The sequence below is a fragment of the Anguilla rostrata genome, chromosome 5 (assembly GCF_018555375.3).
Source record: "Anguilla rostrata isolate EN2019 chromosome 5, ASM1855537v3, whole genome shotgun sequence".
Lineage (NCBI taxonomy): Eukaryota > Metazoa > Chordata > Actinopteri > Anguilliformes > Anguillidae > Anguilla > Anguilla rostrata.
In genome coordinates this window covers 40581670-40599854 of record NC_057937.1, presented here as the reverse complement: position 1 = coordinate 40599854, position 18185 = coordinate 40581670, and the positions used below count along the sequence as shown (strand labels likewise).

Below are 18185 nucleotides of genomic sequence, written 5' to 3'. Positions count from 1 at the left end.
ATTGAATTGAAGAAACTGTCAACTGAACGACAACTGAGATATAGGCTTGTCAGAAAACCAATTTTGGTCCAAAAGCCCATCTTCTGCTTGCAGCCAGAGCATGCCTTGGCTTTTCACCTTTTCCTTGCATCATACACTTGTTTGAAAGGTTTAGATATGTTCAGCATAAATTATTCTAATAATTTCTTATTTTTTTATGTCCTTAATGAAAGTTTTATATTTTTCAAGGATATGATTTGTGAACATGATTGATAGATATAGCAATGCAGTGAAGCGATAAGCAACATAGTTGTGAGCTTGGATTTTGTGAGATGGTGTACCAATAATCACATAAACATGAAGATATGCTGTGCCTTACTTGGTTACCTGGATACCATAGGATCCCTTCCCAATAAACAGTTTTGCTAAATTAGTCATTGCATTATAAACCTTTTGATAAAGGATGTGTGATTCTACAAAAGGTTCCTCAGTCTAGTGTTGCCTACACCTGTTCTCAAACCCATAAAACCCCAGGGGTATACAGGAGAAGGGATGTCCTGCTCTTAGATATAAATGTGAGGTCTAAATTAGATGGGGGCTCAGTGAGGCTGTGGGCTGACCTACGTGAAGAGAATATTGAACATGATGGCTGGCGGTTCTTCCTCTTCAGATAGGGCCTCTCAGGAGGACTTCAAAGCGCAGTTCTGTGCTGTCGACTAGCTAAGGGCACGGCTTTCATCTGTGCTGATAATAGTCCTGGCTGCAAATTGCCAGGGTTGGCAGGGAGCTTGGGGATTGAAAGCTTGTTGCTTCTTACTGTGGGGAACAGCCTCCCGTCTTTTCCCTAACCTGAAGCTTCAATGAAGCCTTTCTCTCCAGTGAGGGGAAAAACTGAAAGGTAACCAGTGCTTGGCAGTGAAGGGTGGGTGAGGGTTAATGGAATATTTGCACCACATCATCATCAGAGACAGGTCTGTAGATGTTGTGTGATTGCGTAGTTTATCTTATCACATACTAAGCTGAGCTTTAATAATAGTGTTTGCAGGCATTGAAGGCCCAGGTGAGTCATGGTAATGGTTGGATAGGTTACCAGCAGGATTCTTTGTTTTGCCAGTCTTGATCACAAGCCACGCTGGTATTGAATGTATAAATATAGTTGCTGCACATTTAAATGTTTACCCCAGCCCATGTTGTTAGCCTATCGTTTATATTTACCGTATACTGTATTTGAGTCAAACAAACCTGAGGACGATTCAAGAGTCACATGTTTCTGTCCCCTCACTGCATTGTTACGTTTTGTCATAGGCAGGGTGGACTTCCAGCATATCTGCTTTCTGCTCTTCATTGTGTAATGTTGGTAGACAGCATTCCTGTTGAATTGCCATTGTTTAATGTCATCATAGGCAGATAGAACCTCAAAGGCAGTATATCCACACATGTTTTTGCTCTGCAAACTCAAATGACAGTTGTGGGGATGAGGAAGATAAATATTCTTTTTTTAAAGCTGATTGGTCCCAGAGATGGTTCTCTTTTATTTGCAGTCATTGTCATGTGGTACTATACTTGCTTTTAAAATCAGTGTCAACCAAAAGTACTGACCAAAAAGTAAAGCATGTCTGATCTGAATTGCAACTCAAAATAGTATTCTACAGTATGTATGTTGTCGTCTTGGTAAAAGCGCAGATGGTATATGAAGTGGTTATTAAATTATCAAAAGAGGTGCAAAAATGCCTGCCACAACAAGCAGTTTTTACATTTGTGAGTAAATCCATTGGGCCATAAATATAGCATATAAACTTGAGCAGAAATTTGGAGACTGCTGTATATCTCAATGTGTAAGTGCAGGATGGGTAAAAACCAGTATTAAAGGCCAACAGACTCAATCTGCTCTTTACAATATTCTGTTTCAAAGGCGGCTTTGAACTCTCAGAATTCTAAATTGTAAATAAGTCTGGGAGGGACATACGCACCATCTGCTTTCATTTATCGTTATTCATTATCCAACAGAAAAAAAACAATCCAGCTCGTAGCGTTTATTTATTCTGTCTTTATTATATAGCTTCTATTTGTGCTATATTTCCGATTTCTACATGTTTTGTGGTAAATCTGTCCCCCATGCAGCCTCGGACATGATGATGGCCACTTGCAGCGTGGAGGAGTTCCAGTGTGCTTACGGCCGCTGCATTCTGGACATCTACCACTGCGATGGGGACGATGACTGCGGGGACTGGTCCGATGAGTCTGACTGCAGTAAGGGCCACCTCCAGAAAGCTTGCATTAACACGTGAACTGCATTCCTTCACACTTTCTGCATCACTGCACCAACATGTTGAAATTACAGGGGGATGACTAGAGCACCGAGCCTTCATTCCCATTTTATATTTCAGTAAATATCTGATATCGAATATCTGGACATTTTCAGTCTTCAGTTTTTTTTGTGTCACAGCAAAAACACCCGAAAAATATTCTTGGAATGTTTAACGCGATACCTGTGCTAAGGTTCAAAATTCACGGTCGTGTATGTGCATGTGTATAATTGTGAGCATTACATCATGCCTTCAAAGAAAACGATAATTAGTCTGTTTACAAAGAACTTTTAAGTGAACCCCTGAATGCCAGTATATTTCTTATGGCATGAGTGTGGGAGCAGTCTTGAGGTCTGGAGTGGGACAGCTGGATGGTGCTCACGCTCATAAGTATTGCACATTGTCTGCTGCAAACGGGTCCTTGGGCCACCGCACCCCACACACATCTGCACCTGCTTTGCTCTCATGTTGAGTCCTGGCCCACGCCGAGGTCCCAGCTGCGCCCGATAATGGGATTACAGTGCGGCCCTGTGCGTCTCAACAGGAAGCACATTAACAGAGTGTTAAACATTATGGTGTTGAGTCAAATACTCTAGGCCTTCTGTCATTCTGATATTACACAAACACCTTGCAGCTGAATCCCTTTGCCATGTCAGTTAGCCCACATATTATGACACACTTCTAAGGTTGTTCCATTTAAAAAACGATCACAGGGCGAGCTGCAGCCTTAAGTAAACGATGACGGAGACTCTGTGCCAGGGCAAGCTTTTTATTTAGTATTTTGGCCCTGCCTGAGTACACAGTTGTAAAGATACAGACCTCTGTGAGTTAGATAATTATTAACACCTGTACAAACCCAGTCAGCGCCACTCCGGGCTTGCATTAGGGTTTTCATGAAAGTGTCTTTTCCACAAACACCCCCAAATTCCTCTGCGCTTGTATTTATGGAGCAATTCCCTCATAACTCTGAGCTAAGAGATGCGCGTATACTCAGATTGAGGAGCGGTTCTGCCTCTCCGATGAACCGCAAACAAAAGTTATGTTTTTAACCAATGGAGTAGGGGCTTGCAGTTCTAGTTGGTCGTTCGTCATTTTTATTGTTTTGTTTACTGAAATCAAGAGCTAGCTCTCTGAAGCCTGACTGTGTGAGACAGGAGTTACGATATGTCCCTGGCCAGCTCTCTGTGCCATGCGGAGTGTCCTTGCGGTTCATCTGGCTAGAACACGCAGTCTTGAAATTTGCTCTCAGCTGCTCCTGCAGATTGTCATGTATTTAATATGATTAGTTGAATTTTTGAAGCTGTATTTTCATCCCAGATTTTTGGAGGACTGCATTTTATGTGCAATGCCGCAAAACTCGGCCGAGTTCTGAAGTTACACCATTGGTCGGCCGGTCCAGCCACATACTAGGTTATGACTTGGTCTTGTTATATTGTTGAATGTTTACAAAAAAAACTTTCTGGGTGGTAAAGGGGATTAATTCTTTGGTAATATAATGAATAATTGTACATTTCCTTTTCACATTTCCTCTTCACACCACATTTTTAATAACAATTGCAGTAAGATGTTTAACATTTTTTTAGAAATTTGAGCAAGCTTCAAAGTAAAAGAAAACACCTTGAACAATGTGGCAAACAGACATTCCTGTGCTGACGACTCATCTTCAGGAGGAATTCCTCAGCCTTCCCACTGCGATGAAGACAGCATCAAGGCAGCTTTGTTTAATACAAAGATCTGTACTTGGCTCCGGCTTATACAAGATGAAATATCTTAATCTTCCTTGGCTTTTTTGTCCATAAATGAGTTTTGTGGATGTGATAGACGGTGTACAGTATTAGCTGATAAGTACATTCCTACAGGGGAAAACTGAGCATTTTTAATGACTTTATTCTCCCTGGTGAAAACCACCTGCTATTTTGATACGTTTTACATCAGATAGTTTTACAGAAGGGGGTTTTGCTTTCTTTTTGCATTCTCTTGGCTTCTCCACACTTGTTGAGCCATTAGGATTTGCAGGTGTGTGTGTGCGCGTGCAAACATGCATGCGTACACAGTTCCTTCAGCTTCATTTAAACCTACATCAGCATATATTTTTATGATGCATTTGAATAAAGTACGTGGGTATTTATAGAAATGATTGTTTTCAGGTGCTTCTGAAAACGCATACAGCTCAATGGAAAACAACGCATTAACTTTTCCTAGCCTATGTAGAAAGAGTACAAAGATTCATTTGTTTTGACTCGGGGTAATTTGTTCACTTAAATCCCAGTAGAGAAGGATTAGCAGCCGTTTGTCTTGTTGCAGACATTTTTTGGATTATAAAATATCGTAATCGTCATCCTGGGGTGTCAATTTCAGCCCTCTTGTGGAAGGGGGGCTGCCTTGTTATTTCTTTTGTTATCTCTAGTAGTTTTACCAATTGAGATGTTTTTTTTTTTTTTGCATCATAGTGTGAAAGAGTCTAAGCTTTTCAGCAGTATACAGGTTATAGTGCTGCACCTTGAATCATTGACCAATAAAAACAATAATTAATGACAATGTTATTGTCAGGCGACGGCATCTAATTGCATGACCATTCAAGGGTTTAATATATAGTATCCAGGAAATTATTATTATTGCACTCGTAAAATTAAATGTCCACCAGATATAATAGTTAGTATCATGTCTTGAATATATTTATTGACTTGTTATTGTACCCCTCCCCCCTCCCCCCAGCCTCCCACCAGCCCTGTCGTTCAGTGGAGTTCATGTGCAGCAGCGGCATGTGCATCAATGCTGGCTGGAGGTGTGACGGCGAGTATGACTGTGACGACCAATCCGATGAGAAGAACTGCAGTAAGTACAGTCACCTATGTTTGATTGTGTACGTATGTGTGGGTTTGTGTGTGTGTGTGTGTGTCTGTCTGTCTGTCCGTGTGTCCATGTGTCTGTGTGTGCACGGCCTCTCACACTGTTCTATCTCTTCCAGCCACATCCATGTGCACCACTGATCAGTTTCGCTGCGCATCCGGCCGCTGCGTACGGTTGTCATGGCGATGTGATGGCGAGGACGACTGCTCGGACGGCAGCGACGAGGATAGCTGCGAGAAGACGGGTAACGCCAGTCTCCATGCTTACTCCATCCTTCACCCGTTCAGCGTCCCCTGTTGTGTAATGCCAGAGAGTTAAACTGTGGAGGACCTAGAGCATTTCAGCCACAGTCAGTGGCTTTGACCATTCTTTGCCTGCATTCATGTGGGGGCTTTAAAATGGTTAATGTAATACTGTTGTTCCGTTTAAGACGGACTTTGTGACACCCTAACACGCCTGCATTCTCTGGTCTCAGACACATCGCCCTGCGCCCCTGACCAGTTCCTGTGCGGGAACGGCCGCTGCATCGGCCACAGGAAGGTGTGCAATGGGGCCAACGACTGTGGGGACGGCACGGACGAGCGGCCGCACCAAGAATGCCGTGAGTGTCTCGAACCTCTCGTCGGTCCGTAGCAGAACGGGTGATTAAGGGCTTTGCTGGAGCAAAATCCTGTCCGTTGTGGTGCTTCAGAACTCCAGGATTGTGTTCCTCTGTGTGTGTGTGTGTGTGTGGTTGTCTGGGCGTGTACGCTAATTCTAGCCTGCGTTTCCTTACGGGTGCCTGTGTGCGCAGGGTTGTGTGTAGGTATGTGTGTGTGCACATGTTTGTGTGAGGGAATGCTGCTGTGTCTGCCTGTGCGGTTCGTGTTCTTACCTGTCTTGTGGGCTCTTAGGGCCCAGGCTGAGTGAGGGGAGCTGTAACGTGAACAACGGCGGCTGCAGTCACAAGTGTCACATGGCCCAGGGCCTAGTGCAGTGCACCTGCCACACCGGCTACCGACTGATGGATGATGGGAAATCCTGTCATGGTAAGAGAGTGGGCCTGCCAGTTACACAACTTTCTGCACAATTTAAAAGCGAATTATACTATTAGATTAATTACACAAACTTTCAATGCTGGGAGTATTTCAGGTTACTTGCGAAAGTAATGCAACAATCTGTTTAGTTCCACGAAATATTAGCCGAGCTACGTTCACGGTGCTTGGTGTCACTAGAATAATAAATTGGAGCTCATAGCTTCTCATTATTGCCAGCGGAAAAGAAGAGCTCATTTTGAAACTTTCTCTTGTATTATATCCTGCAGGGCACACATTTTTTATTAGCTTCTGCCTATATAACCATTTCTAGTTTTAGATAGAAGGGGGCGATGATCCTGAAATTCAGGGAGTTAAATTTATTTATTCACTGTCATGGTCTGATCAGTGTTGAGCTGCAGTGGATGTATTAATGCAGCTATTTGGCTAAGGAATGTTCTTAAAATTACTTAAAGAAATTAGCTCTTATTTGTGAATGTATACTGCAGCTATGGGATTGAATTACAAACTGATTTCCATTTATTTATTTATTTTAAATGTGGAATTGACATATGAAAACCGTAAATGGGCGTCCTCATATTAGGGTGATTAATCCGTCTGTCAGTCCTGTAAATGAAAATTGGATCTCCTGATCACCCCTCTGTTTCTCCCCTACACCACATGGACCGACCTAGATGTGGACGAGTGTGCAGAGGAAGGCTACTGCAGCCAGGGCTGCACCAATACGGAGGGGGAGTTTCAGTGCTGGTGTGTGCAGGGATATGAGCTGAGGCCCGACAAGCGCAGCTGCAAGGCATTAGGTGCGTCACAATCGGTGTTCACACATTCCATAAATTACACCCGGCTATTGTATAGTTTAAATAGTTTTTTACACTCTGACATGGTAACATTTTTGTTCTCAGTAGGTAGAGTGTGTCTGGAGGTGTCTGGGTTAAAGTTCAAGCGTTGTTCAAAGGCCAATCCAGCTTGGAGCTGTTAGAGGTTGCAGTGAAAAAAGGCCACATTCTTGTTCTGCTCATATAAATTGACACATAACTGCAGTAAGAAATGGTTTTCCAGCAATAAATAATTTGCTTATGTGTTTAATTGTTGCCACTGTACATTACAATTACTCATTGTGTTGCTTTCTGTTTTGTTCATAGTGTCCTTATTGTTCCTGTCCTGATTAGAGCATTTACTAAATTAATTAATGGCCAAAAAATACCCTACTGAAATTTGTCTGAAACCAGTTTTTCAAATGGTACTAATGCTTTGCATTTGTTTTTGAGCTCTGAATTCATATTCGTATAATACTCATAAATTGGATCCAACTTTGCTTTGGAACTGGAAAAGTCCCTCAGGGTTTGTTAAACGGTCTCTCTCTCTCTTACTTTCTCACCTCTTTTTCTCTGGGAACAGGTCCAGAGCCCGTCCTGCTTTTCGCCAACCGGATCGACATTCGCCAGGTTCTGCCGCACCGCTCCGAGTACACTCTTCTGCTCAACAATCTGGAGAACGCCATTGCGCTGGACTTCCACCACAGCAAGGAGCTGGTGTTCTGGTCCGACGTCACTCTGGACCGCATCATGAAGGCCAACCTCAATGGCAGCAACGTAGAGGAGGTGGTGTCAACCGGCTTGGAGAGCCCAGGTACTGCCAACCCAGTGTACAGTGTTCACGCAGTGTTGCTGCGATGTGGCAACAATGCTGAGGCTTGGTGGTTTTGTTACAGCAATGTATGTTGTGTGTTTGTTGTATGTTTTTTGGGGGGGAGTTCCGTAACGTGAAAATGAAAAATTGTGAATTGGAAAAATGGTTCATGAATGCTGTGGTGTTACCTGGCACATTTGGCAGCCCCTGTTCAGGATTCCCTCTTCCACGTACAAAGATGAGCAAGATCATATTCAATATTGACCCCTTTATTATTAACTAATTTATTATTAACTACTATCAACTACTATGCATTTTAAAGGGTTCTAGCATAAAGCATTAAAAATGATTTGCGAATGGTTTGTATTTGCTTAGTAGCAGATGGCTCAATGTTTTTACTTGCCAGCAGGACTGTCTATGTGAGATGCTGAAATGTTACATTTGTGGAAGTTGTAATTCCAAAGCCAAATCAAAAATGGTCCAATGTGAACATTTTTCTGAGATGAATAGCATTAAATATTGCACTTAAAACTTAGCTGTTTTCCAACAAACATGTGAGAGATGAATCACATGCTGTACCTGTAGTAGTGTAGATAATTTAAAAAAATGTCTATACTATATTATTATAAAATGGTATACAAAATGATAATCTCTCAGATCTTTCCTTAAATTAATCATGACCTTAAGTCAGCTGGTCAAGACAAGTATAAGGCAGGTTTTGCAGGAGAAAAAATTTTGTGCAATATTTCTGTCTATGACTGTCACCATGTAAGGTGGTGACATGTCTATGCTACAAGCAGTGGCTTACTTTGAGGCACTGCTTGCCAGATCACTAAGACAGCAGAGGGTTATCTGACTGCTTGTAGTGCCCAGCACATAGTCTCCTACCTTCATTAAACCTCATCATTAAATCAAATCATTGTTGTGTGAAGGTCCAAGTAGTGCAAAATCCTGAAACACCCATAGCACTCTAGGACCAGGTTTGCCCACTATCGTAAACTATGGGAATGAAAGTGTCTTTAGTGCTGAAGTTGAAGTATCAGTCTGCAGTGTTTGACCTCAGGGTTAATCCACTTCAGGTGGATTAGCTATTGACTGGATCCACGACAAGCTGTACTGGACAGACTCTGGGACGTCCCGCATCGAGGTGGCCAACCTGGATGGCACACACAGGAAGGTGCTGCTCTGGCAGAGCATGGAGAAGCCCCGCGCCATCGCCCTGCACCCCATCGAGGGGTACGAGTCTGTCGATCTGTCTATGTCCATAGGACAAAATCTCTGAAAATTCTGAATTTCTGATTGCTTTCATTTGACAAAGAACTGCACATTAAAAATGCATGTTCAGACTTTTTGTCTTATCAGACTTATCAGACTTTGGATTTGGATTTATTCATTGCTTATAGATCAGCTTTGCTTATTTATATAATCCACTTTTAAACTGTTCACCATGTTTTAAATTTATATAAATACAAAATGCAAAATTAACAAATATGGGCGGCTCAGAGGCTGTCAGCATTATGTCATCAAGATAAGTGCATTACATTTTCAGTGTTATGCAAGCTTGTTTATACTGTCTTCAGGAAGATCTATTGGACGGATTGGGGCACCACCCCACGCATCGAGTACGCCAACATGGACGGGTCCAACCGACGCATCATCGCTGACACCAACCTCTTCTGGCCTAACGGGCTCACCATTGACTACGCCGGCCACCGGATATACTGGGTGGACGCCAAGCACCATGTGATCGAACGGGCAGACCTGGACGGCCAGAATAGGAAAGCGGTCATAAGCCAAGGTGGGGCCCGCTTCTGACAAACTGAAAACAGAACTTGAGGCAAACCTGCAGAGTCAAACCAAACAGGTCCTGTTTCTAAGTGAATTTGAATAACTCAGGTTTTGCCATAGACCTCTCAATTTGTGATATAATACTTTGGATTAGATTTACAGCCCCCTACATTAAAGTTTAGAGGAAATTTAATTTCCTTAAGACAAAAAATTGGCCCGACTTCAAGCTTTATACTGTACTTCAGAGTGATCATTGGCGTGCATTGCTGTTGAGTCAGAGTGACATATAACTTGTCTAAGGAACAGAAGGCAGAGATCAACGCCATACCCTCAATAAATGCGAAATGGGCAGCCCCTTGTAAACTGACTAGTAAAATCATGGTCAGAAAAGCAGGCCAAGGCAGCTTTCCTTCAGAGTCTGCAATGTACTTTGTTCATACCAAATAAAACTGACTTGCTTTTTGGCTGGCTAAACACAGAAGCCGCTCTGGCATGAAAACCCTCCTCGAGTTGTTTACGGGGAGAGTAAACCATCCTTGGGCTACCAGATCAGGGCCTTGTTCAGCAGAGTGAATTCCTGCGGGGCCCACATAAATTAATTGGGGAGAAAGAAGCGGAGAAATGGTGGGTAGCTTTGTGTCCTTTAGCAATGCTGGGCTGTCCTGAAGCTCTCCTGAGCCATGGCTAAGATTGGTATCGTGCTGTTTTGCAGTCAGTTGGTAGGAGCTGTCACAAATAGGGAGACTTGTGAATATGAATGAAGCTACCCAGATCTCTGAATGGGCTCACCCAAAAAGGTGCAGAATGCTGCAGCAACGTTGTGATGAAATATGGGTTAGCAAGGGACTTCAGCACGTTTGTGGTAGTGTGGGTTAGGACTAGCAGCTCAGAGAAAAGCCTTTAATGATGTGTATTGTAAGAATAAGAGTCTGTAATGAGGTGCTGCTCCGAAGAGCAGTTCCCACTCAACCCTACTGTTTGCTCAAACAACAGGCCGAACAAATGAGACGTGTGCTCTGGGCCCCTACCCGTGACAGAAGCTGGACAGCCGCCAGCACTTCTGTGTTTGATGTGGTTTGGGTTGTTGGTGGTGTTTTCATACTGATCTTGGCTCACACCTGTGCACCTGCGTATGTTTTTTGTTTTTTTTGTCCCCTTGGGGGTGGGGGTGGGGGGTGGATACAGGGACTCCCAAGGAAAGGACTCGTGTGTGGGGCCACAGGCTGTGATATGTGGACAGAAGCCTCCATAGGAAAAATCCCTCCATGCTGCAGCTGTCATTCCAGCTTTCACAGGGGCCAAGGGGGAGAGAGGGTGCTAGCATTCCTCGCGTGTGCTCAAATAATAGCAGGGAGAAAAAGTTAAAAATAACTGACTTTTGTATTGCAGCCAGTTGCACGATATGGACGTTGGGGTATGGGCTCATTTACATTATATATTATTGCCTATAAACTTGCTTAAAATTTAGCATTCATCTGGGGAAAAAAAGGAGTTGTTGACAAATTCTCTGGCAAACTGCTTTCCAGTGACATGGCCAAAAACAGTCCTCAGTCAGCTGGTCCTGAGGTAACCATTTATAATAAGTACAGTATAACCACATTGCTAGCTAGTTAACCTAGCTAACTGTCATAACTGATTCAAATATCGATAGCTAGCTAATGGATTCCCCTAATTATATATAGCTGTAAAACACTCTGAAGTCCTCCTTTGACAAATACAGAAATAGGGCTAAGCTTTTATAATTTGTATAGACCTTCTATGGGAGGCAAACTGCAAGAATGATTTAGGACATCACTCAAAAAAAATCTAAAATAGTGGAAGGATGCATGGGTCTTTAGAATTACTGTCCAAATGTCTTATGCAGTATAATCAAAGTTTTATGTAGCCGAACAATTGCGCTTTGAGTCCAAAAGGCTATGGGCACAGTGAGCAGTATTCTGCAGGGGTGCGTATGACCATCCAGGCTTTCAAAAATAAGGATTTCTGTCGAGACTTATTGTGCCATATACTGATGAAAATACGTGCCATTTAGACACACTGTGCAATGCATGAATTGTGCTGTATGACCTCTTTGGAGATATTTGATGGTCATTTGGACTCTATTTGCCCTGAAAGGGGCTTCCTGCACAAGCTGTTTTGGGATATTTTAAAAGATTTTTTTGTGCATTTTGGAAGATGAATGTGTCTACCCATATATATATATATACCATTTTGTTATTGATTAAAAATGAATAAGTTATGTAAAAATAATAAGACGTTATATATTTTTGACTTTAAATAATGAGCAAGTATATTCTGGAACCTCCATGAAAAGAGGGTCCTGTACCATTTATGGACAAAACGTCATGGGTCAAAGGTTCCAGTTCCTGACACACAGTGTTCCTCACAGGCTGTATCCAGGGTCCAGCCGAACTAGACTTGCTTAATCTTGTTTGCGTTTTTAGCAAGTTATTATATAACTACTAGAGAAGCCGGAATCTGTAATAGTGTGTTCTTTGTGAGACTGACAAAGAGCACTGAAATGTGTCATGGGCATTCTATGAAATGAGGGTAGAGTTTTAGCACTGTCTTTTAAAAATACACCATTGGGAAAGCTGGCTCTTACAGTTTTCAGTTGGTCTTTTGCTGCAGCCAGAACCTCATATACCAAGAAGCACACAGGGCACACACCTTTTTGTATTTTCATATAGTGCACCGTTTATATTAGTATGATGTTCATATTTTGCAGGCTTGCCCCACCCCTTCGCCATCACAGTGTTTGAGGACAGTTTATACTGGACCGACTGGCACACCAAGAGCATCAACAGCGCCAACAAGTTCACGGGAAAAAACCAGGAGATCATCCGCAACAAGCTGCACTTCCCCATGGACATCCACACCCTGCACCCACAGAGGCAGCCAGCAGGTCAGCAGGGTGTATTGGTGGCATTTTCTCAAAAGTTATCTCATTCCAATCAGCGGGACAAAACCTCCATCGTTGTGTCTTTCTTCCAGGGGGGCAGAACCGCTGTGGAGACGACAACGGGGATTGCAGCCACCTGTGTCTGCCTAGCAACAAGACCTACACCTGCGCCTGCCCCACTGGCTTCAAAAAGGTGGACAGCCACAACTGCGCTGAGAGTGAGTGTAGCTGACCGTCGATCGCATATCCTGTGTACATGACTGCTGCATGATTTTGAGTTGTTTAGAGCACACCCTTATGCTGGGTGATTTATCCAGTTGCATTCTTGTTTTATACTTCCCCCTTAAGAGTACAACAGAAGTGCTGAATCTGCATCCTTTTGGTTGAATTCTAATTTAAGCTCCTTAACTACTGTGCCACATTGCCATACAATTAGAGCAGGCTCTTTAGCAGAGTGTTGTGTAAGAGTGTGGAGTAATATGACTGATTTATACGTGATATGTCCCTGATAAATTTCCATAACTTTTCCACATGTAGTTACACCCGATATACTGTATTTCCTGTTGTACTGCAGCCTGTGAAAAACTTTAGGCATAGAGTGTGATAGACCAGTTATTCTGCATCACAATGGTAATTAGGCAAATTAGGTCCTTTGTTCATACCTGATTTCAACATCTGGCTGCTTCATTACCTTTTAATGTAGTGTTGTTGTGATGTAGTTTTATAGCTTTGCTGAAGTGAATTTAGAAGAAGCTTTGCTGTGTTTGTTTGTGGTGACCTGTTGTTAAACCTAGAAGACTGACAAGAGACCTTTGGTCTTTGATCAGGTCTTGACAAGTTCCTGCTTTTTGCCCGAAGGACGGACATCCGTCGGATCAGCTTCGACACCGAGGACAGGTCGGATGACGTCATCCCACTGGCGGACGTGCGCAACGCGGTGGCGCTGGACTGGGATGCCCAGGAGGAATGCATCTACTGGACAGATGTCACCACTGACTCCATCAACCGGGCCAAGTGGGATGGCTCCAAACAGGAGGTCAGTGCCATCTGAACAGGAGATGCGGAGAAGAAACATCTGCTATAGTTCAGTTATTCCCTTTTTACTCACGGTGTCCTATGATTGTGAAGAATCTGTCAAAAATCCAACATTCCACTTTTATTAAATAAATATTGCCACCTACTGGTGTTTATTAAAATGGCAAGATATTATGCTGTATAGATGGGGAAAAAGATTAACAGGGCATGTCCATCTCTTGTTTTCGTTGGAATATGACATGAGTTTTATTTGTCTTAATTTCTCATACTTTATTCCTTTCAGATGGTTGTTGACACCAGTCTGGAGAGCCCAGCTGGTCTTGCTATTGACTGGCTTACCAATAAGCTCTACTGGACAGATGCTGGTAACAGTTTCTTTTATAATTCAAGCTGAATGTTGGCACGCACTTCTTTTTTCCAATTTTTTTCAAAGAAAATGTGTGCTATTGTAGTTCTAACACTTCTGACACTGCATTTTAATGCCAATTTTCAATCTTGAAAGTTAAGAATTCATGGTACTGTAGTAGGTACATTTTGTTTGTTTAAATGACTAATTTGCTAGTGGTTTCTTAAGCACCGTAATACTGTATGAACCCTTATATAACAGTCATTCTTGATCACTTAACACAGAACAGTAAGGGCAATACATTTCCTTGGAAGGAAATGGCTATCTGTAGCAAAATCAGTTTTTTTCATAGTTCAGTGTGCATACCCAATGAACTGCAAGTTCATGTGATGAACAACATAACATTTCCAGTGGTTACCCTTCAAGAACTAGACCACCAGATCAGATCTGTATTGTGTACTGGGCCTCTGTGGTCCCAGAATGCACCTAAAGTCCTGTTCCCTGTCCTTATGTCTGTATGTCTGCCACCTCAGGCACAGATCGGATCGAGGTCTCCAACACTGATGGCAGCATGCGCACTGTGCTAATCTGGGAGAACCTGGACCGACCCCGGGATATAGTGGTGGATCCGATTGGACGGTGAGTATCTTGCACTGCGCATCAAATAAAGGTGGGAGCTGTTTTCAGACTGAATGTTGTGCTGGATGTCAAATGAAAAGAGACAGGTGTTATTACTTGTAAATCTGTATTCAGGGACACTCATCTGTTTGCATTTACGTCCTCAGGTACATGTACTGGACGGACTGGGGTGCCAGCCCTAAGATAGAGAGAGCCGGAATGGATGCCTCTAACCGCATGGTCATCATCTCTTTCAATCTGACCTGGCCCAACGGCCTGGCCATTGATTACCAGACCGAGAGATTGTACTGGGCTGATGCTGGTATGAAGACGATCGAGTATGGGAACTTTGATGGCTCAGAGAGAAAGGTAGGGAGCAGCAGAATGTTTGTGAATGCTACAGGACAGAACAAGATTGAATGTTACTTTTTTGCAAATGTACTTTAAAATGTTCTGTTGTAGAGAGGGAAATATTCAGCCATTGAGTGGGAATCTGTGGAATATGTAGCTCAAGTCATGTATTTCACAGGTTCCCAAACTTTGACTCTTTTACAACTCACTATTAAACAATGAATACATTTTCTGTGACCAAACCCTCATCAAAAAAGGAGTCTTTCATATATTCTGATATGGGAGTTCAACAGTTTTTTTTAAATAAAGGTCATGTACACTATCCTATGGAGTGATTACTGTAGGTAGATTCATTCCATTGTCTATGGAAGGGGCATGGCATATGCATGTATCTTATGACCCATCTCAGTGTCTCTCATGTCTCACCTGTGGGTCCCTACCCACAGTATTTAAATCACTAATATGCACCATAAAATAGCTTTCATGCCTTCTGACTATAGGCTGGGTACTAAATCTAGCCAACAATTCTTGAGTATCATTTGCTAAATGCCTAACATGTAGAAATGAGTAATCCTTTGAGCAGGACAATATGGGCTTCTATCCTGCACAGGACCTTTCAAAATGGATTCATTCTTTGAACATGCCCCTAATTTGACAGATTTGTATATTTTCATAGGTATTGATTGGCACTCAGCTGCCCCACCCTTTTGGCCTGACGCTCCATGAAGACCAGATCTACTGGACAGACTGGCAGTCCAAGAGCATCCAGAGTGCTGACAAGCTGACGGGCCTGGGACGGGTCACGCTGGCTGAGAACCTGGAAAACCTGATGGACATCCACATGTTCCACAGGCACCGCTCATCAGGTGAGGGAGCTGTACCATACGCACATGCATTCCTGTTTATTAATTCGGACTGTACCTCTACAGTCTGAATTAATAAAGCATCCATTGCTTCACAACTCTTCAGCCTACAGGTCATTACTGTGGCTGGGTGTTTGTGACAGAAGTCGCAGGTGTCACAGATTTGGTGATTGCCATAGTTTTGGCAGTTTCGAGACTTTCCCCATGTTTTGCCTTGTCTGCAATTTCGTCTGTTTTTCCGTGATTTTTTGGCATTTTTAGATGGTAACCGTCAACCTTAATATAGCCCACAGTGTGATTTGAATAGGCCTAAGCATTTTAACTATATTGGCCTGGAGAAAAAAAGTGTGACAATGTGTACAGATTCTGGAATGCACTGGGATCAAGATTCCCATCCTTGTCAGTTGTTGCAATCAGATGTTTGACGGCCTCTGTCAGCAGTGCTCATGCCGAGCGCTCCTTCCCCCATTGCGGTAGCATTGTCAGTGACAGCAGGCATTTCATAAAAGACTCAAACCTCACAATGTATGAAATGTAGCAAAACAAACTTTAAAGATATAAAAATAGACACACAGTAACCCCGTTTTATTATTTTAGCAATGCAATTTGAGCATGCTCTGTTTCTAAAAACATTCTGTTAAAGGCAAAAAAGCATGCTTTTTCTTGAATTGATGGACGAAAGTAATTAAATGCACTAGGTTGCCAATGCATTCTACTTAATTGTTCCTAGCGGCAAATGGCCAACAAATTATTATTATTATTTTTTTTTGGTAACTTCAAGCACTTGTTATTGTTCCTACTGTTGTGCATGCTGACAAACACCCAACCTTAGTCATCACTTTAATCACTGCATCGGAAAAGTGTCCATTCTTTTGCACTACAACAGTCTTAACACTCATCACTGTAATTACTGTCTCTCTATTAGAAATGTCTATCGTCTCAACCATTGCATGCTGCTAGTCTACACATCATAAGTCTGCTGCTCATTACTCTGTCTCTTGATCTTTTCTCTTTCACTACAGCTCTACAGCTCATCATTTTAGCATTGTATTAATGTTTTGTATCAATGTTTTCACATTATTTCTATCCACCACTCCGCAATGCTTTAACAGGCTGATGTTAACAGTTGGCGATGTATCTTTAGCTGAGTGAATTTTACATTTATGAAAACCTACAATATACTCAACATCTTCACATTACAGCAGATGTGGGCAGTATTTTTCCATGCCTGTGTAGTACAGCAGTACTGTTTACCTAGATGTTCTCAAATATATATTCCTCTACCATAGTTGGAAACTATGTTGTTCCTGTGGTAACTAAATGTGGTCAGTTCAGTCCACAGTCTATTTCAACAACAGGGTCATGCTTAAGTTGACAAAACTGAATCTCATATCCCATATCTCCCTTCTGCAGTCGAGACCCCGTGCCAAGAAAACAATGGGGGGTGCAGCCACCTCTGTCTGTTGGCCCCCCTCCCCAACAACTTCAGCTGCTCCTGTCCCACTGGAATCAACCTTCAGGCGGATGGCAGGACCTGCTCAGATGGTGAGGAGAGCCCCCCCTCCCCTGTCCCCCATCCGTCCTCCCCTGGCGCCCCACAGACTCCTCAAAGAACAGAGTTCCGCTTTGAAATCGGAGTCCCCTCTTTCCATCTCTAAACCCAGGGGATGAAACGGCCACCCCAGGACCATTTGTAAACCTTGCACCTGTCAGTCCATGCCAATGACCTCATGCAGTGTTAACTCTTACTGTCAGAGCTACGCGCTGTTTTTCGGGTCTACTGTGTACGCCTTTAACCGGACTGGTCTCTTTCACATGGCTGTTTGGCTGTGGGAGATGGGATTATTGCATGTATGAAAATTTAAAGTGACAATTCATACAAAATAAATACTTTTTTTAAGTACGTTAAATATTTAGCATTTCAATGTGATGTACTTTCAAAGAAGACTCTAGCAAATTACACAAACAGAAAATCTACCAGGGGCTGGTATTGTTTGTGTCAATGTCCAAAAACAATAGGAGATGGAATTGAATATGTATCTTCAGATAATGGCTCGAAAGTGACCTTTCAGTAATTTCTAACCAAGTCATTCAACCATGCAGTTCTTTCAGAAGTTGAATGTGTGTATACTAACAGGTAATACTTCAATTGTAGCTTAGAAACATAAGAGGACTGCTTAAAACAAATCACACTACCACGACTCTTATTATGTTCTTTCTGGAAACTGTGCTTGTTTTAATAATAGTTTAAGATGTGAGTTCAACTTCCAAATGAACCACACAGCTGAGGAATTTGATGGAAGTTCCTGGAAAGTAATTTTTTGCATAAATTGCTTTGTAAAATCTCTTAAGTAGTAGTTGCACTGTAGAAAGCTTACATGTGAGCTTATGATTATGGTTGGATTCTGCGAGATGTGTTGAGAGTTGGTTTTGCATCAGTCGAGACTTTGCAAGGTGTTATACGACTAATTAGAGTTCCCCATC

The 18185-nt window shown here is 42.5% G+C and overlaps 1 protein-coding gene across 2 annotated transcripts in view; it reads left to right on the top strand.

Moving 5' to 3' along the window:
- LOC135255273 (low-density lipoprotein receptor-related protein 4-like) overlaps positions 1-18185 on the top strand; it is an 88913-nt gene that overhangs the window by 58359 nt on the left and 12369 nt on the right. For both annotated transcript variants that reach the window (XR_010330138.1, XM_064336223.1), the window contains exons 6-22: positions 2101-2229; positions 5001-5120; positions 5254-5379; positions 5611-5736; positions 6029-6163; positions 6844-6969; positions 7568-7798; positions 8878-9034; positions 9379-9596; positions 12315-12491; positions 12581-12706; positions 13316-13524; positions 13807-13888; positions 14403-14508; positions 14655-14856; positions 15515-15704; positions 17115-17246. Coding sequence is in view for 1 of the 2 variants with exons in the window: in XM_064336223.1 (XP_064192293.1) it covers positions 2101-2229; positions 5001-5120; positions 5254-5379; positions 5611-5736; positions 6029-6163; positions 6844-6969; positions 7568-7798; positions 8878-9034; positions 9379-9596; positions 12315-12491; positions 12581-12706; positions 13316-13524; positions 13807-13888; positions 14403-14508; positions 14655-14856; positions 15515-15704; positions 17115-17246 (2592 nt within the window). In the remaining variant the exon portion in view is untranslated. The remainder of the gene's footprint in view (positions 1-2100; positions 2230-5000; positions 5121-5253; positions 5380-5610; positions 5737-6028; positions 6164-6843; positions 6970-7567; positions 7799-8877; positions 9035-9378; positions 9597-12314; positions 12492-12580; positions 12707-13315; positions 13525-13806; positions 13889-14402; positions 14509-14654; positions 14857-15514; positions 15705-17114; positions 17247-18185) is intronic.